The 23,845-nt window shown below is 55.2% G+C and overlaps 2 protein-coding genes across 3 annotated transcripts; one reads left to right on the top strand and one right to left on the bottom strand.

Moving 5' to 3' along the window:
* Positions 1–3,822: 3,822 nt before the first annotated feature.
* Positions 3,823–7,151, bottom strand: LOC125336724. 2 transcript variants are annotated; one of them, XR_007207837.1, is made up of 4 exons: positions 6,597–7,151; positions 5,702–5,798; positions 5,523–5,579; positions 3,823–5,387 (listed from the first exon to the last, which is right to left on the bottom strand). XR_007207837.1 is itself a non-coding variant. In XM_048325682.1 (4 exons), the coding sequence occupies exons 1-4, from the start codon at positions 5,894–5,896 to the stop codon at positions 4,024–4,026; spliced, it is 633 nt and encodes a 210-aa protein (XP_048181639.1). In that variant the 5' UTR covers positions 5,897–5,912; the 3' UTR covers positions 3,823–4,023. The 2 variants fall into 2 exon arrangements, 1 of the variants encoding a protein (XP_048181639.1); XM_048325682.1 differs by lacking the exon at positions 6,597–7,151 and having other exon boundaries at positions 3,823–4,123; positions 5,107–5,387; positions 5,702–5,912.
* Positions 7,152–9,259: 2,108 nt separating this feature from the next.
* Positions 9,260–23,374, top strand: DBH (dopamine beta-hydroxylase). Its single transcript, XM_048325068.1, has 12 exons — positions 9,260–9,624; positions 11,690–11,836; positions 13,125–13,382; positions 14,761–14,937; positions 15,671–15,773; positions 16,974–17,140; positions 17,843–17,986; positions 18,069–18,107; positions 18,934–18,993; positions 19,651–19,778; positions 20,236–20,395; positions 22,780–23,374. Exons 1-12 carry the CDS (start codon positions 9,283–9,285, stop codon positions 22,912–22,914), a joined length of 1,860 nt encoding a protein of 619 aa, XP_048181025.1. The 5' UTR covers positions 9,260–9,282; the 3' UTR covers positions 22,915–23,374.
* The last annotated feature ends 471 nt before the right edge of the window (positions 23,375–23,845 follow it).

Here is a 23,845-nt window from a genome sequence, read left to right as displayed (position 1 = left end):
TTTGTCACCGTATCCTTGCTCAGAAATATGAACGATGGAGGTTCTCTGCTTGGCCCATTCATTTTGGTTTCAATGCCTGGCCTCTGGTACTGCAACAAACATCCTCCTTGCTGCCCAGGGAGATGTCAAAGCAATTCTCACGGAGCCGAGCCCAGGATAAGATGCAAGGAAAAACAATGTTATAACAAGGACTTAGCAAAGCTTGGGCTGCCTTGTGCGGGTGCAGAGCTTGTTTTTTGGACTTCAACATGAGGTTTGCTTACTCTAAGAGCAATTCTGGGAAGATCAGGATTCTGTGAAGGAGAAAAATGCTTTTATGATGTATTTCTGTATTGCAGTGGTGTGCAAGACCTCCGTGGTGAAAGCGGTCTGGCTGTGCCGGGGGCTGTACAAACACGGATTCCCCAGACTTTGCAACAGCAGTTTTTACAGAAGGGAAGTGCTAATTAACATCCACAGTTTGGGAGCTAGTTGATAGCCTCAAGACCTGGCAGCTGGCCAGCCACAACTTTCATCAACCCCAACATTTGGGAAGTGTCCTGTGCCTGCCAAGTCTGTGGGATAAACAGACCCAGCAGCAGCCAGGAGCCGGATCATCTGTAGGTTTTAAGTGCAGAGCTCAGGTTGTGCTCACCTGCTTCCCTCCTCCACCACCGCTGGGTTATTCCCAGTGTAAACCCTTCGGCGAGTTTGTGCACTCACAGTCCTGCAACCCCAAATTCCTGGTTTCATCCTTCCAGAACTTGGGATCAAACTGCCCAGGAATATTCTATGGCATTTCCACCACGCAGCATCCAGGGCCACTCTCTAGCGGGTTTTTTTTGCCCCACCTTCAGCTTGTTCCATCCTCAAGGTTTCCCTTTGGTTTTCCTGATCCTGGAGGCGTCTTCCATGTGAGACTGATCCATGAGCACAACCCACAGCCAAACCTGGGCACTGCTGGGAGCAATGGGCTGCTGGAACACTGCCCAGCTCCCTGTGTGCATTCCCAGTGGAATACACTGGCCTGGGGGACACTGGTGATGTTTTCATCCTGAAAACTCCTCTGGCAGCTGCAGCTTGGTGGATGTGACACACGCCAAGTGCGTGGCGCCCTGGGGATGCAATAAAATACACACACACCTGGAATAGGGCAGCAAAAGGGCTCTTCTGTTGCTGAAGGATCCCACTGCAGGGCTTTGCTCCAAGAGGGAAACATGGAGTTAGGGCTCTCTAAACCAACTCCTGCACGTGGCAGACCCTGGGAGTGGGTTCTCTCTTTTCCCATTCCTAAGGACAGAGCCTTTTCCTCTGCTTCTCTCTGGCATTTGTTTTTACCCTGAGCTCCCTGGCAGTGACAGGGCCCTGTGTGTGCAGCTTTGCCGGAGGGGGCTGCAGCAGGCTCAGCTCACAGTGCCAGCCACCCTTGGTCCTGAAGGAAGGACCAGGTGCTTTTCTCTGCCTCTTCCCCATGATTAAGGAGGTTCCTTCTCTTAGGTGGTCTCCAAGCTCATCCCAAATATTCTCTGCAGCAGCCTGAAAAGTCCCCACTGCCTCCTCCTCCTGTCTGCAGCACTTCAGTCACCTTCACTGGATTTAAATGCAGAATTTTATATTGCTGAGAACAGCAGCGATACCCAGACGAGCACAGAGGTTTGTGCTCATCCACAGCTGCCTTTCTCCACCTGCTTCAGCCACCCACGATGGCAGAACCACCTGGCTTTTAACACAGCCCCGACAACTGCCCCAAACTGGGACCCTGCTTGGTGTCCCCCTTGCAGCCACTGCCGTGGCTCTAGGCAGGAGCTGGAGGTGCCCTGGGGACACATCTGCCACTTGTTACTCTGAGAGGTTTCTGCCCTTGAACGTGACAACCTCAGGGTGCCAAAGGATGAGTCTGCTTAAGAGTTAACAAAGAAACAGCAGAGAGGAGCTGCTCCTTAAATCAGTGTTTTTAACCCAAAGAGGTGAATTACGCAGTGCCCCACCCTGGCCCTGTTAAACATCCCCAGTCCGTGACCAGCTCCATATGCCAAGGCTCCTGGGGTGACATCAGCCTCAGAGCTGGGTCAGAGGTGTTCTGAGGGAACACATACCCCAGGCTGATCCACGGCGGGCCCTGCCTGGCACATCCCATCACATCTCCCCCGTCAGCTCCTGCCTCTGCACTTGGCAGGACGTGCCAGACGCGCTGGAATGTCACCCTGTGCAGCCACTGCTCATGGAAGGGCTTGGGGAGGTTAAGGGTGCTCACCATGGATTCCCTCACATCCCTTTGAGCAGAGATGTGGATTTCGAGGGGCTGCTGGCACATGGGGGTGCAGGAGGTGCTGGGGGAATGAATAATCCTTCCATGAGTATCTGGGCAAGGTTGGGAAGAGGGCAGAGCCTTTTGTCACAGCCTTGGAAATTGGAAGGTCCCTGGAAACACCTTCCCCTTCAAGCTTCCATGTGCAGAAGCCATGCTGAGTTTTCTGAAGGAAATCTCATTTATCCACAATTTCTACTCTTAATTAGTCCTTCTCCCAAGCTGTCCATCACAAACCTCAAGCGGCAGGGCCTGCAGCCTTTGCCATCCAATGCTCCAGCCCTTTTGCTAAGGTGATGAAGCTGCATCCACAAACTCCTCAGGCTCTCTTGGCCCTGTGTGCTCTCCTGGATCTCCTCTCCACGCTGATCCAGCTTGCTATGGGTTCCTCGGGAAGCAGCTCAGTGCCAGCAAGCGAAGGTTAGAGGAAGGGCAAGAAGAAAGGCTGGCACCACAGAACAGAGCCCCACACAGGAGGGCTCACCACCAACCCACCCCCCTGGAAATTCATGTGCCAGGCAGCCCTGGAGCGATTCCACAGCAGGTTCCAGCTCTTTTTGCTGTTACTTCCAACCAAAGAATTCTCCCCTGCCATTCCAGAGGTGGGAGAGATCACTTCAGGAAAATTAAGATGGGTCCTGAGAAATCAGGGATGGCAGGTAATGCAGGAAGGCAGTGCAGGGTGTCTGGTATCTGAAGAGGGAAAAACTGGATTTGGTGTGTTTCTAAGTGATAAAACAGATCTTTCCTTGTGGAATTTGGGATTCTCCATCACATGTCAGGTGATGAAGCATGGAAAGGTTGCAGCTTGGATTCACAGGGAGATAGAGGGGAGAGAAAATAAGTGGAGGGATGGATGGATGGAGGGATGGAGGGCTGGATGGAGGGATGGATGGATGGGTGGATGGAGGGATGGATGGAGGGATGGATGGATGGATGGATGGAGGGATGGAGGGATGGATGGAGGGATGGGTGGAGGGATGGATGGATGGGTGGATGGATGGAGGGATGGATGGGTGGATGGATGGAGGGATGGAGGGATGGATGGAGGGAGGGATGGAGGGATGGATGGAGGGATGGATGGATGGGTGGATGGATGGGTGGATGGATGGATGGATGGATGGATGGATGGATGGATGGGTGGATGGATGGATGGATGGATGGGTGGATGGATGGGTGGATGGATGGATGGATGGATGGATGGGTGGATGGATGGATGGATGGATGGGTGGATGGATGGGTGGATGGGTGGATGGATGGATGGATGGATGGAGGGGTGGATGGATGGATGGAGGGGTGGATGGATGGATGGATGGATGGAGGGGTGGATGGGTGGATGGGGGGATGGATGGGTGGATGGATGGGTGGATGGATGGGTGGATGGATGGATGGATGGATGGATGGAGGGATGGATGGGTGGATGGATGGGTGGATGGATGGATGGGTGGATGGATGGATGGGTGGATGGGTGGATGGGTGGATGGGTGGATGGGTGGATGGATGGGTGGATGGATGGATGGGTGGATGGATGGATGGATGGATGGATGGGTGGATGGATGGGTGGATGAATGGATGGATGCTCATCCCATGGTGGAAGGCATCGGGAAGGCCAGGAGTGAGCTGAAACAGCCATGGGCTTGGAATGTCACCCACAGGCGAGCACGGAGGGTGGGAAAAGGAAGGCGCTGGTGGATACTGGGAGCTTGGGGCTGCACCTGCTGGGCGAAGAGTCATCTTCATGGGAGGGCTGGAGCAAGCTCCCCATGCATCTCCTGCAGAGCAAGGCTGGAGCAGAGTTGATCCTGCCTGGAGCATCTTTTGCGGGGACACGTGAATCTGTGTTCCAAAGCGTGGAGATGGTTATTGCAAAGCCACTTTATTTCTGGTGTTGTTATTGGCAGGGGAGTGGGAGTGCAATACAATTTTAGCCACCCTGATGTCTCTGTGTCCCTTACATCCCACCTCCATTCCAGAGCAGCTTTTTCCTCACATTACATGATTCCTCCAACTGTACAAAAGGGACTTTTTGCACCTGAAATGGCACAAAATGAGCTGGTCCTGAAGAGCAGGGTCAGGTGTGGGCAGTCCTGGCAGAGCTGATGGCTGTGTGTCCCCACCACCATCACCAGCCCTGGTCCCCACCAGCTGCAGGAAAAAGGATTTCCTTGCATATGGCAGGAGCAGGGGAGGACCAAGCTCTGTGTGAGGCTCAGCCAGGATGAACTTGCACATGGAGAAGGATGCCTCTTACAGCAGGAGCTGCAGGAGCAGGGCAGGAACTGCCCAGCCAGCAGCACCTTTTTTGTTTAAAAACATTTAAAAACATCCCGTGGAAGATCAGGGTGAATCTCCAGAGCTCCTGAGTCAGAGACCACCCCTCGGATAAACTCTGCTTCCCAAAGCTCACACAAACCTCTCCCACCTCCCACTGGCACCATCCCCTGGATCGCACAACGCTCTATAAACACACCCAGAGAACGCTTTTGTGTCTTCCTGTCCTTTTCAGATATTTTGGGTATTTGTGGCAATCTCTCCTGTTTATATAACAAAGCCACAGCCCAGTGTTTGTGACACCATATCCATGGAAACCCTAATATAGCATGCACAGGCGAGGAGATCTCATTAGGTGGCTCAGCTGCGGCAGCACTGGGGAGGGAATTTCTCTGGGATGCTCTGCTGGGAAGGGGCCTGGCTGCCCACCCAGCCTGGAGCACCTGGCGGGGCAGTGCCACCTCCCAAAGAGCAAACAGTGCTTTCCTTTGGCTAATTTTGGCCTTTCTCCCGCTGTCCCATCACCGTGGCACAGCCCAACCACCCACCTTTGGCTGTGGAGGAGATCTGGGGGTGCATGGCTGGAGCAGGAGGAGAGGCAGAAGAGCTGGAGCTTCTCAGTCAGGTCAGCCCAGTCCTCACCTTCAGTGCCAGAGCAGGAGCAGTGAGACTGAGCTGTAAAGAGCAGCTCAGGTCCAGTTCTGTCCCAGATTTGGCTCAGTGGGGAGGTCTGACTGCCCAGCTGGGGCTGGTTCCCCTTTGGATGTGATCCTCGTGGGGAATGAGGCAAAAGTTCTCTTCCACAGTGTAAGATAAAGAAAATCTGGTCCTGAGGAAAGCAAAACAGTTTGGGAGAAAGCAAGAAGCTGGAAAAAGCAGAGACTTGGCTTGGGGGATGTTACAGCATTCGGGCTGTAAGGCACAAACGCAGCGCAAGGAGGAAGGAACGGCTCTTCCCACCCACCTCTGCTGGATCACAAGTCACCTCCAAGTGTCCTGTCCTGGCTGGCACGTGGCACATCTGTGAGTTAAAACAGCCCAGGCTGCTGTCACAAGAGGAGGTTCCCAGCAAAACCACACAGTTCGCTGCGGCCCAGGTGACACAGGGATGCCAAAGACACTTTAGAGAGGGCAGACACTCACCTGGGCCTCTGCTGGGCAATTGAAACTCAGCCTGGCAGCCCCAGTGCCCTCCTGGTGCACAGCAGAACCAGCGAGCAGCCTGCAGATCCCTTCTGACCTGTTATGGGGACAGGAGTGGGCAAAGCGATCCTTTGGGAAGGATGATGAACAATCCTCCCCGCCCTGGGGTGTAGCGGAACAGCTCCTGGGAGTCATGGGGCTGCTCCACGGCTCTGATTTGTAGGGTTAAGGGTGGATCTGGCCGGAGAAATCGCACACATTGATCAGGGCAGGGGTCCCTGTGGCCCTGCAGGGTCACCCATCCACGTGTGCATCCCCCCTGTGTGCCAGCCCCCCTTTCCCCCTTCTCACACCATGCCGGCTCATTTTGTGCCATTTCAGGTGCAAAAAGTCCCTTTTGTACAGTCGGAGGAATCATGTAATGTGAGGAAAAAGCTGCTCTGGAATGGAGGTGGGATGTAAGGGACACAGAGACATCAGGGTGGCTAAAATTGAGTCAGGCACTGCCAAACCTCATCAGCACCGAGGCAAATTCGATCCTGGGGCTGGATAGGGCTGTGGATAGCAGAGCCCCCGGGGCATGGAGAGCTGCACCGGCCGCGGCAGCAGACAGAAAGCTTCCCTCCCTTCCCCTTCCCCTTCCCCTTCCCCTTCCCCTTCCCCTTCCCCTTCCCCTTCCCCTTCCCCTTCCCCTTCCCCTTCCCCTTCCCCTTCCCCTTCCCCTTCCCCTTCCCCTTCCCCTCCCCCTCCCCTTCCCCTCCCCTTCCCCTCCCCTCGCTGCCCTTGCCCAAATTGAATTTCCATTTCTGTTAGTGAGGCAATGGATTATCGCTCGGAGGGGTGCTGCCTGCTTCAGCCCCTAATTTGGCGCATCAATTGTGTTTAAACTGCTTACCTGTAAGTCAGCTGTTGTTCCAGGCGGGCAGCCCTCGCTCCCGCCGACGGAGGCGGCTGCTCCCCGCTCCCTGCCACCCATGTCAGGCACTGCTGCTGCGGGGGCTCTGGAAGCCACCGCTTATCCCCAGCTTTGCATCCAGGGTCACGAGTGGCAGCGAAAGGGGAGTCACCGGGAGGGTTTGGATGTGCGGCTCTGCAGAGATGGGGTCAGCAGCACCCGCTGGGGGATGAACGCTACTGCCGGGGCCCAGCCAGCCCAAGCCAGCCCTGCCCTGGGGCTCACAGCCCGCTCCGGGTATTCCAGGGGCATCTTTTCTGCTCGGGGAGAGGGACATGGGGTGTGCGGGAGCACCCGAGTCCCATCTCCAGCACGGGCTGCTCCGTGCTGGCACCAGCCGGCGTTCCCTTCCCCAGGAGCTCCCACACGGGCACAAAGTGGCTGCTCTGCCTTCGAGGAAAGGGGCAGGAGCCACGGCTCCCACCCCACTGCTGCTACCGAATGGTCCGAGTTTCCGAGTCAGGAAACTCTGGCGTTTCTGCATCTCCTTGAAGTCTTAAAATAAACACCCCGAGCAGTGAGTGGAAAGCTGGATCCTCGCTCCTTGCCTGGATTTATGAGCCACGACTCGGGAGAAACTGAAGGGGGGGGGGGGGGGGGTGGAGAGAGATGTACATAATTTTTTTCCTCTCTTCAAATAAATTCTCACCGTTTATCTGCAAAGTTCAGCTGTTTTCAAGCTGACCTGCCCGTGTTCTGCTGTTCCACTGCAAATTCCTCCTGTGCAGGAGAGCTCAGGAGCTGCACTTGCACACGCCAGCAACCTGGGGTTTCATCTCTGATAGAGGGAGACAGAACTCGTTAGCTGAGGACCCCCTCCTGCCCCCGGTGAGGATCACTTTGCCTTCCTGCCGTGCTTGGCAGCTCAGCTTCTTCTCTTTACAACGAGGAAATGAAGCCAAGGGAGGAGGACAAGTGGGTGAATCTGCTTGGAGGAGATCAGGGATGAGGAAGGACAAAAATCTGTTCTATGGGGCTTTTGTAAGGCAGCCAGGCTTCTGTAATGCTCGAGCACCAGGGCTGGGGGATGAGGGACATCCATCTGATGCCTTCAGTGCTTCCAGGAACGAGCCCAGGAGCCTCAGGAAAAGGGGAAAATGCTGCATCCTCCTTCAGGAAGGTGAACAGAGGCATGGATGGGGTGAGGTGCAGATCCAGCTCCTCGGGCAGAGCCCAGAAACAGCTCCAGTGAACACAACCCCAAAGATGCCATGGTGGCAGCATTCCCAGGCAGCTCCAGTGACCTCCTGCTATCCATCCAGGGCTTTTAAGGCTTTCAAGGCTGACACCAGCAGCAGTGGCAGGGCTGGTGTGGGACCGGGCTGTGCACTGGAGTCACTGGGGGCAGGGATGGGGCTGAGGGATGCTCATCTGGGAGAGCTCAGCTCTCCATCCCTCCCTCTGCCTTGGCCTTTTGCCTGGCGGAGCTGAATGAGAGACCTGCGAGCAGCAGGTCACCCGACAAGGAGAGACGGCCGGGATCAATTGACGCATTCCTGAGTAATGGTTGTGTCTTAGGACAGTAAAACCTCCTTGGGTTTAACGTCGAGATGCACACATTGATGATTCATTAGAACGCCGAGCTGAATCCGTTTCCTCTCATTACACAGGGCTGGGAAAGGCGGATCTGCCCCTGTGACATTGCTGCAAGGACCAGGAGTGAAACCCAAGCCCCGGAGGGGACCGGAGGGGACCCCGCACGGGGGGGATCCGAGAGCACGGCCCGGCACGTGAGGTGGCATTAATAAAACAACGCCACCGACTCGGAGACCAAAGCCAGGCGGTGTGTGTGTGCATCAAAGAGCTCCAGGCAGTTCGTTATAATTCCAATTAACGTGGGAGAGTTAATAACCGAAAGAGAATCCATCAGACTTTAAACAAACGGGAAGGGGGAGGGACAGGGACTAAAGGTGTCTTTAAACCGGAGCCAAAGTCTCGGCTGCTACAAGAGCAAAGAAATAACAAATATTGAACACATCCAGAGGTCTGGGCAGGTGGGAGCTTCAGTGGATGTAAAGTGGCGTGGGAGAGGAGCTGGGCTTTGCTGGATTTGAAAGCACCAGAATTAAATCCCACAAAGGCCAGAAAGGAGAGGAGAGAGGAGAGGAGACATCTCTTCTCTTGCTGTTTGGGGGAAATCAGCATTTCCTCTGGCACTGAGCTTTGCAGGGAAAATATTTCAAACCCCATCAATGTTATTGAATGCCTGGGAGCTCAGACAAGGCTCAGGGTCCTTTGGTCTCGCTGTCTGGCCACCTTTGGGGTGATCCCAGGCTGGGTTATAGGGACAGCCAGGCCAAAGGCACCACGAGCAGAGCATGTCCATGAGGGCTCAGCCAGAGCAGCCTGTGAGCAAACAGCCCTTCTCAGCCACTAAGGAAGATTTAAGAGCGAATCACATCAGCCCAGTCAAATCCAATTGCTATTGATAATGTCCATGTGCAATTAGAGCCAATTAAGGGGAGACAGCAAATGACAAGTGTTTGGCCAGGAGCTGACGGGGGTCAATACACCAGCCCAATTTCCCAACAACGAAATGCAATTAAAGAGTATCACTCACCCGGCTTGCCCAGAAGGGCCAGCACATAAATGGGCATGGCCAGGCGCCGGGTGCCGTCCTGGCAGGATGCAGAGCTCCAGGAGCAAGTCCTGCTCCTGCCCCAGCCTCAAGCTGCGGGAGGTGGCACCCATGTACTTCACCATGGTGGCGGCGTTCCTGGTCATCCTGGTGGTGGCTCTGCAGGGCTCGGCGCCCCGCGAGAGTGATTTCCTCTACAAGGTGCCTCTGGATCCCCAGGGGCTGCTGGAGCTCTCCTGGAATGTCAGCTATCCCGAGCAAGCCGTGCATTTCCAGCTCCTCATCAGGGAGCTGCAGTTCGGGATCCTCTTCGGGATGTCGGACAGGGGCGAGTTTGAGAACGCCGACCTGGCTGTGCTCTGGAGCGATGGGCACAACTCCTACTTTGGGGTGAGTCACTTGTGTGCTTGCTTGGAGGCTTTTGGGGTTCCCCCCCTGCGGGTGAACCTGGCTCGTGGTTTGGTAGAGTGGGGTACAGGGCACGGCACACGCTGGACCGGCCCCACTGCTCTGGGTCCAGCAGGTCTTGGGGGTTTCTACCCCAGAGAAACCCACAGATGAGGTGGTTTGACACAGGGATTAACCCAAAAGAGAAAAGAATGAACACAGCAGCACATCAGCAAGGCTGAGGGACCCCGGAGCTGGATGTGTTTAGCTGCAAAGACACACACAGAGGGTGCATCAACACCCTGCTTCACTCAGTCACATTAAAAATTAACCACAGCTCCCATTAATGGCTCCGAGACAGGGCAAAAGTCACCAGGCAGAGAGGCTGCTCCTGCCAGCAGGAAGCACCCGGCTGAGAGTTGCATCCACAGGGATCAGTGGGATAACAGGGCAGCCTGGGATGCTGTCAGAAAGTAAAGGTGCAAATGTATTTGGGTGAGATGTAAATGGGAGTGGGGGGAAAACTCATTTCCAGTTGTGTTGTTTGCTATTGCTGCTGCTGCAAACTCCATCCTTCCTGCCACTGGCTGGCTGTTGGGTTCCTCTTTGGGTTGTTTTCCCACCCCTGGGCTCTCCAGCCCTATCCCCAGCCCACCACGTTGGGCTGATTGTGCTTGTGCTCAGCTGAAGAAAGCAATTCCCATTTTTCCCCGTGTGAGGCTTTCCAGTAAGTTAAATTTTACCTCTCTGCTTACTTCAAATTAGCCATAAAACACATTCCTTTGCAATCAGCCGCAATGTGATCCGCAGTGTAACGAAAGCATGAAAAGAGAGGTTTATTATCTGCGCTGTTTTCCTGCTAATTACCAGCCTTTCAGGGTCTGTGGTGGCCCGAATGCTCCAGGATTTCACAGCACCCTGTTAAGAAAACATAAAGGATCATTTCTAATCTGCCTTCGTGTGCTCGCCCAAAGACAAACAGCCCTGAATGAAACACCCGGCAGCGCTGGGGTTTTCTCTTTCACTGAACAGCATCCTGCAAGGAGATCTCAATAAATCTTTCCAGCCCTGGTTTTCTCCCTCCCAGCAGCTTTTCTTCTGGATAAGCGTGTTGGCTGTTAAAAAGATCCAAATTCGCTCAGCCCCCCCATGTACTATGAGATTAACTTGCGCTCCATATTCCTACGAAAACAAATGTCATGCGAGCTCCACGGAGCTGATTTCCCTCTCCCCCTCTAAGGACAATATGTTCTGGAAATATGACTCTATAGTTCTGGCTGAAATGATGCCAAGTTGCTTTATCCTCTATCTTCTGGCTTTTCCTCTCAAGATAAGAGAACCAGTGCCACTTGTGTACGTACAGCCAGCTACTTCCTGGGTACCTTTTCTGAGTAAACAAGAGAGACCCACAGGAGAAACAAAAGATCAAAGAAACAACCCTGTTCAAATCCAAATTATCACAGGATTTTATGCTCCAAACCTTCAAATCCTGAGGCACAGGAATAACCTACTGCTTTGCTTCTTGGGGTGGCTTTGTCACCATCCTCTACAATGAGTGGTGCTGGGCTGCCAGAACAATCTGACCACAAAAAATTAAGGATTTTGCAGAGGGGCTGCAATTTCTAGGGCTGACATTACATCCCAGCAAGGGTCTGATCTTAAATTGTGGGAGGCTGGTTTATGCCAAGGGTTTTGGAGAGCCCATCACCCCCGTCCACAGGGTGCCCCCGAGACAAACACACCCAAAATGCAACACAGACTGATGCAACACCTTCATGTGTCCCGGGGGGCTTTCCTCCCTCCCTTCCCGACCTTTCCCCCCTCACATCACACCTTGTAAAGGTCTTTCTGCAGACCCTTACTGCTGGGTCAGGTATTTCACAGGTCTGCCTGAGCACCAGGGATCCTGTGGCAGAGGCCATTCCGGCATGGATCTGCCCAGGGAATGCATGGAGCAACCAAAGTACAGGCTTCCTCCAGCTCTGGGATGCTGAGGGTAGACAGGAGGAGAACCTGTGGTACCTATGGAGGCACCTCCTGGCTGAGCAGGCTGCTCTTTCTCTCACAGGATGCCTGGAGCGATGCCAAGGGGCAGCTCCACATGGATTCCCAGCAGGACTACCAGCTCCTCGGGGCTCGCAGGGCTCCTGAGGGGCTCTACCTCCTCTTCAGAAGAGCCTTCAGCACCTGTGACCCCAAGGACTACCTGATAGAGGTATGGCATCGCCCTCACCCTGCCATGGCACCTCCCAGCCCCATCCCAGCCCTGGGGCACGGCTCCAAACCCATCCCGCAGGGTTGTGCCTGGCTGTGGGCACAGCATCAGGTGTTGGTGCTGTGTGAGGCAGAGAGGAAGTGAGCTGCAGGTGTCAGCCCTGGGCCATGAGTAATGTTTGGCACCATCTATTCACAACCCCTCCGAAAGCTCTCTGAAGTGTAGCTTTTAGCTCGTTTGCATCACTGAATATGCGTTGGGTCTATATAAATCCCTCCTGCATCACTCTGCTCGGCAGTCTGGAGCCAACTGTTGGGAGTGTTACCAAGAGGGGTTGGTGTATCAACAGGAGGCAGAGAGGAGGGTTGTGACAGGGGCTGGGACAAAGGGACAGCAAACAGAGGTGCTGCTCCCTGCTCCTGCGTGGCTCGGTGACATCGCCCTGGCTCTGCATCCACCTCTCCCCTGCAAGCTGGGATTTGGGGGAAACTTTCCCAGTGGGGGATGTCAAACAGCTCAGGGTCTCAGCCACAGGCCCTGGCTGCAGGCAGGAATCTGTGCGAGGCTCATCTCACATGAAAGCCTTTGTGGGCAGGATATTTTAGAGCCAACGTGGGCACAGAGTGTCCTCGAGTTTTTGCTGCTGGTGTTCAAAAGCTTGTCTTGTGGTGAGAAGTGTCTGCCGTCTGCCAAAACGCTGAGAGCCCTGGAGGGAAAAATCTCTGTGTGCGAACCAGGAAAACACTCGCTGGTCTTTATTCTCTGATCCTTTAGGAAGAGATTATTCTCTTTTTCCTTTCTCTCTTATCTCCTGTCCAGAGCTCTCTGCGTTCTTGTTGGCAGTAGACATTTTCAGCAGAGCTTCTTGTGGGACTTTTCCCCTGAAAAGAACCTGGGAGAAAAGGGAGGATTTTCAGGGAGAAGTTTTGTTTCTGCTGTGGCTCCCCAGGCCATTGCTGGGCTGCAGGGTGGGATGAGCCCTGCACTGATGGGTTTGTCCCAGCCTGGAGCTCCTGAGGGATTCTGAAGGAGCAGAGAGGATGTGTTACCCTTATGGGATTGATGCTACCTGGGGAAAACTTTTCACACTTTCCCACCTGGTAGAGAACCCTCAGTGACCACATCAGCCGGAGAAATACCCTGGAATCCCCAGTTTTCCTGGGACAGCACAGCAAAGTGAGCTGCTGGGGCAGTCAGGGTGGGGTCACAACACCCATTTCTGGGTTCATGTCCCCAGTGGTCCATGCAGCTCCTGAAAACCACCTGACATATTCTGCTCTCGCTTCAGGATGGCACCGTGCACCTGATCTATGGGATCCTGGAGGAGCCAGTGCACTCCCTGCAAGCCATCAACATCTCTGCCCTCCACGGGGGGCTGCAGAGGGTGCAGCTGCTCAAGCCCAACGTCAGCATCCCTGAGCTGCCCAGCGACATGAAGACCATGGAGATAACGGCCCCAAATGTCGTCATTCCCAGCCAGGAGACGACCTACTGGTGTTACATGGCAGAGCTCCCAGCAGGCTTCCCCAAACACCACATTATCATGGTAAGAGGAGAAGGGGGCAGGGCAGTAATTGTGCTCACATCCCGCAAATGCCATGTCACGGGGAGGCTTTCAGACCCAGACAACTTTCCAAACAACATCTTCCAGGTCCACCCCAGCAGTCAGTAGCATCCTCATGTCTCCTAGAGTGTCTCAGCAGGAGTGGCCAGGAGGTCTCTTCCCAGCTGGCACATCCAGCAGGTTCCAGGGCAGGCTCAGAGCTGACTCCCTGCGGAAGGGACGGACCCACAGCAGGATTTTGGCACACAGAGAGCCATGAGGAGCATACAAACATGGGAAACAAAGGAGCAGGGCTGGTGAGAGCAGGGCAGAGTGAGCCAGGATGGGAACTGGCTCCTAAAAGATGAGGCAATGACCGAAAAAAAGAGAGTTACAGACATAAATGCAACTTGTGGGCATTACCCAGACGCGTTGCTTGGGCCACCTCCTGAAAGGAGAGGCAAAAACCTGCTGGTAACCCCGAGGAAAGGAGGAGCTGCTGGGAGAGCACCCAGCAGGTGTGGGGGTGGCTCAGGAGGTGACCTGGCACATCCAGAGTCAAACCCACGCCGCGGGGAGAAGGAAAACCTCCAGACACTGGAGCTGCAGCGAGCGCTCAGTGGTTTCGAGGGGAGAGACGGCGCTGCAAAGGAAGGCTCAGAAGGAGGATTTTCTCTCTAACAGATGGTGTGAAGTGAATCATCTGTGTGTGAGCACAAAGTGTGTAACTCCTGATACCTTCCCGCTGCTGCAGATCACTTCTACAGCTGGCACTTTTAGCCAGAGCTATTCCTCAGGCTTGAGTCACTCTCTCTACCCCAAATTCCCCTCCCCGTGCCCCAAGCAGCTGTTGGATAGAAACAAAACCCCAAGAGCTGCAGGCAGAGCTACAACAACAACACTGTCAGGACTCTCTTAGGGAAAAGCAACATCCCCAGGGCCACCTCAGCCCTGCAAAACTGGTAAAGGACTCAATCATCACAAACCAGACCAAGATCTTCTGCTGATCCCCATCTGTTGCTGGGGAAAGGATGAGCTGGTTCTCTGTGGGTTCTGGTGGGCTCTGGGTTGGTCCCTAAGCCAGCCAAGAAACTAAATGTTTCCACAACTGACCTAATGCTCCTTGGGCACTAATAACATGTGGGTCCCCCTTTGGAGCACCCAGATGCCTAACTCTGGCACAACCTCCTCTTGGGAGCCAAAATATGAGCTGAAAGCTCTTGGCCCTTGGTGCCTCACGCCCAGAGCAACCTTCACTCCCCGTCCTGCGGCAGAAGCCGGTGCCAGGTCACAGACATTCCTGCCCTGGCTCCTCGCGGAGCCTGCAGGCCCCAGGGATGGGCTCTCAGAGTGTCCTCTCCTTCTGGGACCTGCTTTGCAGTACGAGCCAGTGGTCACGGCGGGCAACGAGGCTCTTGTCCACCACATGGAGGTTTTCCAGTGTGCGGCCGAGTTCGACAGCTTCCCCCACTACAACGGGCCCTGCGATTCCAAGATGAAGCCAGACCGGCTCAACTACTGCAGGCACGTGCTGGCAGCCTGGGCCATGGGGGCACAGGTGGGTGTGACAAGGGACACGTCCCCCTGGGTGACAACTGCCTTTCCCAATCCCATTGCCCTGCAGGGGCTGCCCTCACCCTGTTCTCTGCTGGGGTTTGGCTTCAGCCCTGTCTGACCTTCCCAGCCCCATCTGACCTTCCCAGCCCTGTTTGACCATCCCAGTCCCGTCTGACCATCCCAGTCCCGTCTGACCTTCCTAGACCCGTCTGACCATCCCAGCCCCGTCTGACATTCCCAGCCCCGTCTGACCATCCCAGCCCCATCTGACCATCCCAGCCCCTCCTAGGTGTCTCTGATTTCCCAGCTCACCCCAGCCCTCCTCCTCATTGGTGCCATAAATCAATGGGGTGGGACACTGGAACAGCTGCCCAGGGAATGGTCATGGCCCCAAGCCTGAGAGAGCTCAAGGAAGCTTTGGAAAACGCTCTCAGGCACTTGTGGGATTCCCGGGGCTGTCCTGTGCAGCCAGGAGTTGGACTTTGAGGATCCTTGTGGGTCCCTTGTAACTCAGGGTATTCTGTGCTTCTGTGACATTACTCAGGTGTTGTGCCACTGCATCTGGAACGAGAGGAGCTTTTGGAAGCAAGAGCAGCTCTCCAAGCACAACCAAGGGCCCAAGTCATGTCCCTCAGCCCATGGTGTGGGGCAGGATTATCCCCACACGTTCCCTTGGGCTTTTCGGCCTTGTTCCCAGGAAACTGCTTCCCTAACACCCTCCCTTCTGCTTCCAGGCTTTCTACTACCCTGAAGAAGCAGGTCTTGCCTTTGGTGGCCCAGGCTCCTCCAGATATTTACGCCTGGAGATCCATTACCACAATCCCCTGGTGTTCAAAGGTGAGGGGCTGGGTGGTGCTGCCCACTGCCTTCCCTGTTAGACCATGGCAGGAGAGCTGGGGGAATTTCAGGAAAGGACTGATGCCTTCTGAGGAGCCCTCTGGCCTAAATTGTGGCCCTGTCTTCAACTTTGTGGAGAGATGACGGTCCAGATCTGTCCCTGCAGGAAGAATACATTGAATTGCCACCTTTTCTGGTCTCAGCAAAGTCATCCTCACTGAAGGCTGACAAGTGCATGCCCAGAGGTGGGGAAGGATGCTTGGGAAAGGAGTCTGCAGGCAGAAAACTGCCCCTGCAGAGTTCCTGCAGGGATGTGATCCAGGGCAACACCAGCATTGAGCTGGGCTGTCTCAGGGGTCCCCCCAGGTTCCACACAAGGTGGTGGGGCTGGCTCTGAGCTCAGAGCAAGAGTGACAGCGGTGCCAAGGCACCAGAGAGACCAGAATGGCTGAGGAGGGGGGGGATGTGGATGTTGTTTTCCTGTTCTCCCGCTTCGATAACATTGTCAGGAGACACATTGGAAAAAAAAGAAGGATTCCAAACAACCCAGTTTCTTCATTACCATAAAAACAAGCAGCTTCTTGACTACCCAAGTATATTTTTAGGAGGCCAGAGCATATGTACTGTGGATCAGTCATAGCATATTCGGCAACTCGAGAAGAAACACGGCTATAAATACGAAGTTCACGTCTTCCATCATTTAGCTGCTTTTTTCTGTTAACCAATAGTGTCTCCCCCGTTATTCTTATCCCTGGGTGGGCTCCAGCCTGGAGACAGGGAGTCCAGAGCTGGCCTGAACCCCTCCTGATCTACTGACCCTGCTCTTTCCCTTTGCCTGCATGGCCTTTTGGGATTTTGGGATGTGCCTGTTAAAGAAGCTGCAATGAGTCTCATCCCTGAGGGAGTTCTCCAAAGCACCCCATGCTCTGTCCTGCTGCTTTGGCCTCCCCAAAGGCACCCCTTACCTCACTCTCTTGGGACGATTCAGCCTCAGGTCAGTGCCCTCGCCAGGCAACCATCTGGGGCCACTCATGAAGACTCGCACGAAAATCTGTAGGATTTAAAACAATTTCAAGCAGATGAAGGACGCTGTGAGTGAGAGGCTCCCCACGGCAGCACAGCATCGTTTTTCACCTGTCTGTGTTTTTCACCTTTCACCTTGTCCCTGCAGTGACCTGTCTTTGTCCTCTGGTCCCCCAGGTCGCCATGACTCCTCGGGGATCCGGCTGTACTACACGGCCACCCTGCGTCCCTACGACGCCGGAATCATGGAGCTGGGCTTGGTGTACACGCCAGTGATGGCCATTCCCCCTGGAGAGGATAACTTCATCCTCACAGGGTACTGCACTGATAAATGCACCCAGCTGGTGAGTGCTGTCCCCTCCAACCCGGCTGCACCTCAGAGGAGAAAGGTTGCCCGTGGTTTTTCCCAAGTCCCAGGCAGCACCAATCTCCGGGCTCCCAATTCCAAGTTTTAAACTCACCGTGAGGCAGTGCTGGAAAGAAAAATCTGCTGTGTACAATAAACAGAGAGCAGCTGGTTGGGATGCGCTGAATCCCCCTGGAAGCAGCTCTCCTGGGGAGCCATCTGCTCCAGCTCCCCGGGGTACCATTCCCATAAAACTCACTGCCGAGCTGGCCGTGTCCCAGTGGTGCTTTCCCTCCCAGGGATGGCAAAATTGGCTCCTGCTTCCAGGGAGCTTGCCAAGAACTCTCTTGAAGATGGTTCCAAAGGGCCCACCTTGCTCTCTCAGGGAAGTTTTGGTGTGTGTTTTTGTAGGGCCTACCCACAAGGAATCATTTGTGCCACCACTAACGAGGGCAGGGAAGGAATCAGGATCTGGCTCAGCTGCTCCTGCTGCCCTGGAGTGTTGGTTTGGCAGCAATGAGGGTCTGTCCCATGGCAAGGAGCTCACTGAGATGCTTTTCCAGGGGTACAGTGATCCCCTAAACCCCGTGTGAGAGCCAGAACAGGGACAGCGAGTTCCCAGCACACAGCAAGGGGATGTGAGGGAGGGGAGAAGGACAGGGCTGGGCACGGGGGCTTGAGCTGTCCTTCCTTCCCCCAGGCTCTGCCCACTGCTGGCATCCGCATCTTCGCCTCCCAGCTCCACACGCACCTGGCAGGGAGGAAAGTGGTGACGGTGCTGTCCCGGGACGGGAGGGAGCGGCAGGTTGTGAACGCTGACAGGCACTACAGCCCTCACTTCCAGGTACAGGGGGCTGCAGGGGAACTGGGGGCCTGGCTGGATGTCACAGCATTGCTCTGATGTGTCCCCGTCCCTCCCCTCCCAGGAGATCCGCATGCTGAAGGAGGTGGTCGCAGTTTTCCCGGTGAGTTGTTCCAAAAACCGTTCTCAAACAGCACATCCTGATCCCATGGCCCTGAGTCCCCTGCCTCCTTCCATCACCCTATCCCATCTGGGGACTCCCAGGAGGGCTGCAGGAGTGAGGGTCCCTGGGTCATATCTGCCATCTCCACGCAGATTCTTTGGGGACACGGGGCCCCCTCTCATATGGCACAGAATTGGTGTGTGGGCAGCCAGGAGCTAAATTAAGCTCCTAATTCAGCTGGGCTTCGTCTGGCAGAGGGAGGCTCCTCAGGGGGTGAGGCTGAACCATGGTGGTGCCCCTTCTCCTTGCTTGATGGAAGGAGAGGAAGAGATTCAGCATCAGAGTGGGAGTGGGTGGGAAAACAGGGGTGGTGCCCCAGGGCTCTTCAGATGGGGAAGGACCTGGCTGCAAAGCTGAAGGCACCTCCTGGAGCTGCCGTGCCCCATGAGGCTGCTCAAAACAGCACCCACTGGAACCATGCCCAGGGCTGTGCCCTGGGGTGTCCCCGTGGTCCCCAGCAGCGACTGTGGCAGGGAGGCTGTTGTGCCATCAAGTCAGCTCCAGATCTGGCACTTCAAACTGTTGCTAAGTGCAATTTTTAAGGTGTTTCCAACCCTGCAGAAATTCTTAAAAAGCGAGGAAAGCAGGAAACACCATCCCTGGGATGCAGCCCTGGGGAATCTCCGCAGGGGATGCAGGTTTACCAAGGGCTCCTGTGGGGCTGCAGGCAGTGCTGGTGGGCAAACAGGCTCCTGATATGGGGAGCAGGGATTTCTATGTGGCACACTCCCCAGTCCCTAAATTTTCCTGTGTTTGAACCCCCCAGGGCGACGAACTCATCACCACGTGCACGTACAACACCGAGGACCGGAGCAGAGCCACCGTGGTGAGTGCAGGGGCAGCTCCCCTGCCTTTGTGGGGCACCCCAGGGTGGGCACCTGCATGAAGCCAGGCTGAAACACAGCCAGAAGCAAAGGGAGGGTGGGAAGAAGGGAACTCACAAGGCTCTGCTGCCTGCAGCGGGGATGTGAAGGTGCTAATTGTGAAGTAGCATGTGTCACTCTAATTCCCATCACAAACTGTTCCACCAGGGATTAATTGTAATTAAAGAGAAGTGGCATTTTTTGACAGTGCATGTTATTTCCTTACATAGGCAGTGAAAAAAAAAAATAAAAGAGCCTGTCAGAGGTACCATCAACAGGGACAAGGCTAAATATAGCAGAGGGATTATAGGAAATCTGCATTTTAATGTAAACCACACGGTCTAGCCTGGAAGTCTGTCCTTGCACAGAGGGCAGACAAGCAGAGAGCTGCCCGTGCCATGCACCTGAAGGGGTGTGAATACCCTTCTCTGTCTCTATCATCTCTATCTCTATCTCTCTAGATATCCAGATACCAAGATATAGATAACAGATAGAGATTATAGATGTAGATCCGTGTGAGTGTGCACACAGGGGTGTGAGCTCTGTGCCCTGCTGCCCTCCCTGCCCCTGTGCAGCCCCAGCCAGAGCCCGCTTCCATCACCTTCCTGCCTGTGCCACAGGGAGGGTTTGGCATCCTGGAAGAGATGTGTGTGAACTACGTGCACTACTACCCCCAGACCCAGCTGGAGCTGTGCAAAAGCGCCGTGGATCCGGGCTACCTGCACCGGTACTTCAACCTCGTGAACAGGTAAAGAGCCCCTGCACAGCGGGGCTGGGGGGACAGGGAGCACTGGTAAAAAAGCCAACCCCAGGGTTTTGAGGATGTCTATGTAGTGAGAGCCACCAGGAAGGGAGAGCAATCCCGGGGAGGGGCTTCTCAGCAAGAATCAGTGTGTGACCAAGTGCGTAAATGCAAAATATTCCTTATAACCCAAGGCAGACACCAAGGATCCACACCACAGGAGGAGGCTGCAGCCCATCCACCCATGAGGAGAGGGGAGATGCTGACCTTGCACAGGGTGTCCTACCCATGGGCTGGTCCCAAATCCTGCCCTGCAGGTGCTGGCTGCTCCAGGCTCTCCCTGTGCCCAGCGCCGACCTCGGAGCCATTCCAGGTCACTGCTCAGGCAGGGAGGAATTAGTCACATCCAGCGCTGCAAGGGGACAGCACTGCTGGGTTTCAGCGTGGCCTTTCTCCCGCCTAGGTTTAACGACGAGGAGATCTGCATGTGCCCACAGGTCTCCGTCCCACAGCAGTTTTACTCCATCCCCTGGAACACGTTCAACAGGGATGTGCTGAAATCCCTCTACGGCTTTGCTCCCATCTCCATGCACTGCAACAAATCCTCTGCCGTCCAGTTCCCGGTAGGTACAGCCTGACTCCCAAAGCTTCCCGACAAAATTCCCAGGTGTAGGGTCAGGTCTGCGGTGCTCAGGACACATCCAAAGCCAGCAGGCTCAGGGCAGGGGGCTGGAGCTGCCAGGAAATCGCTGGCATCAGCAGGACACGGAGCCCAGCCCAGCCCTGTGCTCAGACAATACATCTGGAGCCCACCGTGGATGCTTCCAGCCAGATCCAATTAGGAGATGCATTTGCATAAAGTGATTTGGAGGCTGCTTTTGCTGAGTGTTAAAGTAGGGCCAGATCCAAGGAGAAACGTGAGGTGGTTTTTAGGATTTTGGCAAATCACCCCAGGTCCCAGCAGAGTGAGCTCATTATGCACAGCATCTGTGCGGCCTCCGAACGTGGTGATCCAGCAAAAGGGGAAGGATAAAGGATGGAGAGGTCTTCAAAATAAAACCAGGCCCAGTGTGACGAGGGACATGATGATGACGGTGAGGAAGATTTAAAACCACTGCTGGCATCAGCTTCCAATGCCATTTATCAGTGTAATAAATTTGGATGATACCTTGTTCCTGGATCCAGTGCTGTCCACTGCAGCACAGGAGGATGCTGAGCTGGATTGAAGGGATCGCCATCAGCTTTCTGCCACAGTAAATTCCCTTTAGCAAAGTTTCACTCTGGAGTGGGCAGAAACCTTTCCAGTTTTCTGGAACTGGAGATCTGGCATCTCTCAGCCATGCAGAGCTTTGCTGCAGGGACAGAAGCGGTGCAGAAGTTTTGTGCAGCAGCAGAATTATGAGTCAAACCTCTTAATTTATGACCCAGACAACTCCCTTGATTTCAGAGAGGTCTGGGGAGCTGTCAGGAAGGGACTCGAGCAGAGCAGAGCTGATGCTGGCACGAAGTGGGTCACGAGCATCGCAGCGAGGGCGAAGGAGCCTCTGCTCCGCTGGTGTTTCAGAGCGAGCCCAACTTGGAGACATCTCATTTATTCCATACTGTTTCTGCCAAGAGAAAAGCACCAGCTTCTAATTAAGCTCAGGTTTTTGCAGTTCAGTGATCCCAAATCTGATGATTTCTGGAAGGAACTGAGTGCTGTTAATTATCGAGCCAAATCTCAAGATAACACTTGTGAGCGGCAGCGGGGACGGTGCCGTCCTCAAGTCCCCAGCAGCCGCAAGGGCTCGCAGTAAACTCTCTCTGTTCAGATTTCCACTCGAAAGCACTGAAAACAACAACTATCAAGACACTCCACATGTCTTTGATCTCTCCAAAAAGCAGGCTCTGGGTTCGGGATGTATCAGCAGGGCAGACGCCGCAGCAGATGGGCTCGGGGCTGGAGCCGAGCCCTGGAGCAGGAGCACCCTAAAGATGCTTAACTGCTCCCCTAAGCCATAAGGGCACAGGAAAGGAGTTGTTTCTTCAGCTGGTGCTCCCCTGCAATGCTGTCCCCTCGCTGGTCACTCCCCATGAGCTTTGGAAAGGTCCCTCCATCCCACTCCATCTTTCCCCAGGGTTTTCCCGCTGCTGGTGCAGGCTCTGGCCCGTTTCGCTTGACATACCAGGAGAAATTTCAGCTGAAAACATAAATTCCACTTTCATCTCGCTGATGACTCATGGCTCTACCTCTCCTCTCCAGACCTCCCTCCTCCTGCTCACGCTGCGCCTCAGCCTCTCGCTGACATTTCCGCATGAACACGCAGCCGGCAGCCGAACCGGAGCATCACCGCCCCGCAGCTGAGCCCCCCGTGCCCTCCCAGCTCCTGCCCACGTCTCCACCGGCCACCAGGCCAGGCCAACATCACATCTGAGTTAGATCCTGCTCAGCAGGCTCAGCCCCGGGCACTGCCTGCACCTGGCAGGTTGCTCTTTGCAGGGAGCATCCCCAAAGACAAGGTGCCTCCACAGATGCACAGAGCTGGGGGGATTTGTCCTGGCTGTGGCCACCATGAGCCCTGATGGCTGTGACAGCCCTTCCCCAGCTCTGCTCCATGGCCCCTCAGCCAGGCTGCTGCATCCTTCCTGCTCCACGGGCATATCCATGCTGGAAATTCCAGCCAATATCTGGTAGGAAGCATTTTCCAGAGCATGGTGGGCCTGTGGGACTCCCTGGTTTGAGCTGTCTCCACCTGATTTGGCAGGTAACAATTTTTGAGGTGGAAACACCCCAGCTGGAATGGGTTTGTGGAACGTGGAGCACCTCAGACGTCTGCGCCGCTAAGGGGGTGTGTAGGTGCTTCTGCACTACGAATAATTAGTGATGCCTCTTGTGAAAACACCCAGATTTGGGCTAAAACCACCTCAAACATTAAAGCTCACGTCATTTCTCCGAGCAGGCAGAAACACCGAGCCTCCAAGCACCTGCAGGCCCGCCGTGGTCTCACAGCGCTGCTCTCTCTTGCAGGGCGAGTGGGAGAAGCAGCCGCTCCCCAGCATCACCGAGAGGCTGCCGGAGCCCGTCCCTCACTGCCCGCCCGCCCCGGGGCCTCAGCCTGCTGCCCCCGTGCCCCTGAAGCTGGGCCAGCTCCGGAGGGTCTGACACAGTGCTGCCAGCAGGACGGGAAGCGCCTCCAGGCAGGAGCATCCATGGGGAACATCCCGTTGCGCTGCCCACGCCGCGATGCCAGCCGGTGTCCTGGCCCTGCCTCCGGAGGGGGCTGGGGCTCATGAGCCGGGGTTCAGAAAGTCCTCCGGGGATGGGGAGAGCTATATTTAGTGCGTTATTAGCAATCCTGGCTCTGAGTAATGCTGCTTCCCACCCCCGGAATAATAACAGCGAGGTTTGCTATTGTGCCGAGCCCGGAGCGGGGGAAAGGAGCTTGTTTTCCCACAGGGAAACTGAGGCACGGAGCAAAGGAATGCGTGGGAGCAGCATAAAAGCCTTGCCAGTGTCCCACGGTCCCATCTAGCTCAGGATGGCTCCACAGGTGCTCCCCCACGCTGGCAGCTGTGGCAGGGATGGAGGGATGGATGGATGGAGGGATGGATGGATGGAGGGATGGATGGAGGGAGGGATGGATGGAGGGAGGGATGGATGGAGGGAGGGATGGATGGAGGGATGGATGGAGGGAGGAAGGGAGGGATGGAGGGGTGCCACAACACCCACCCAGCACTCTCCTCCCTCCCGCAGGGACTGCAGCTCCCCACCACACTCCCTCCCCCACTCCTCCATGCTCGGGATTATTTTCTTCTGATGCCACCAGATGCCAGTGGCTGGGACCAAACGATGCCTCTAGGATAGGGTTTAGGAAAGGGGAGGGGGGGAGGGGGAATGACAAATCTTTTGTCAGGAAAAATTGCTCCATTAAATAACTAAATGTAAAATAAATTGCTTTTTGCTGTTGAGGTCCAAAGGGAGAACACTCAGGAGGAGCAGAGGAGAGGCTGGAGGTGCTGCAGGAGAGGCCGTGTCCATCCCAGCTTGGTGCCTGTCCTTGCTGCCCTGGGACAGGTGGGAGCAAGGCCAGGTG

This window comes from Corvus hawaiiensis, chromosome 21 (assembly GCF_020740725.1).
Source record: "Corvus hawaiiensis isolate bCorHaw1 chromosome 21, bCorHaw1.pri.cur, whole genome shotgun sequence".
Taxonomy (NCBI): Eukaryota; Metazoa; Chordata; class Aves; order Passeriformes; family Corvidae; genus Corvus; species Corvus hawaiiensis.
Note: the sequence above shows the minus strand (reverse complement) of the source record. Positions and strands in the feature narration are given on the sequence as shown.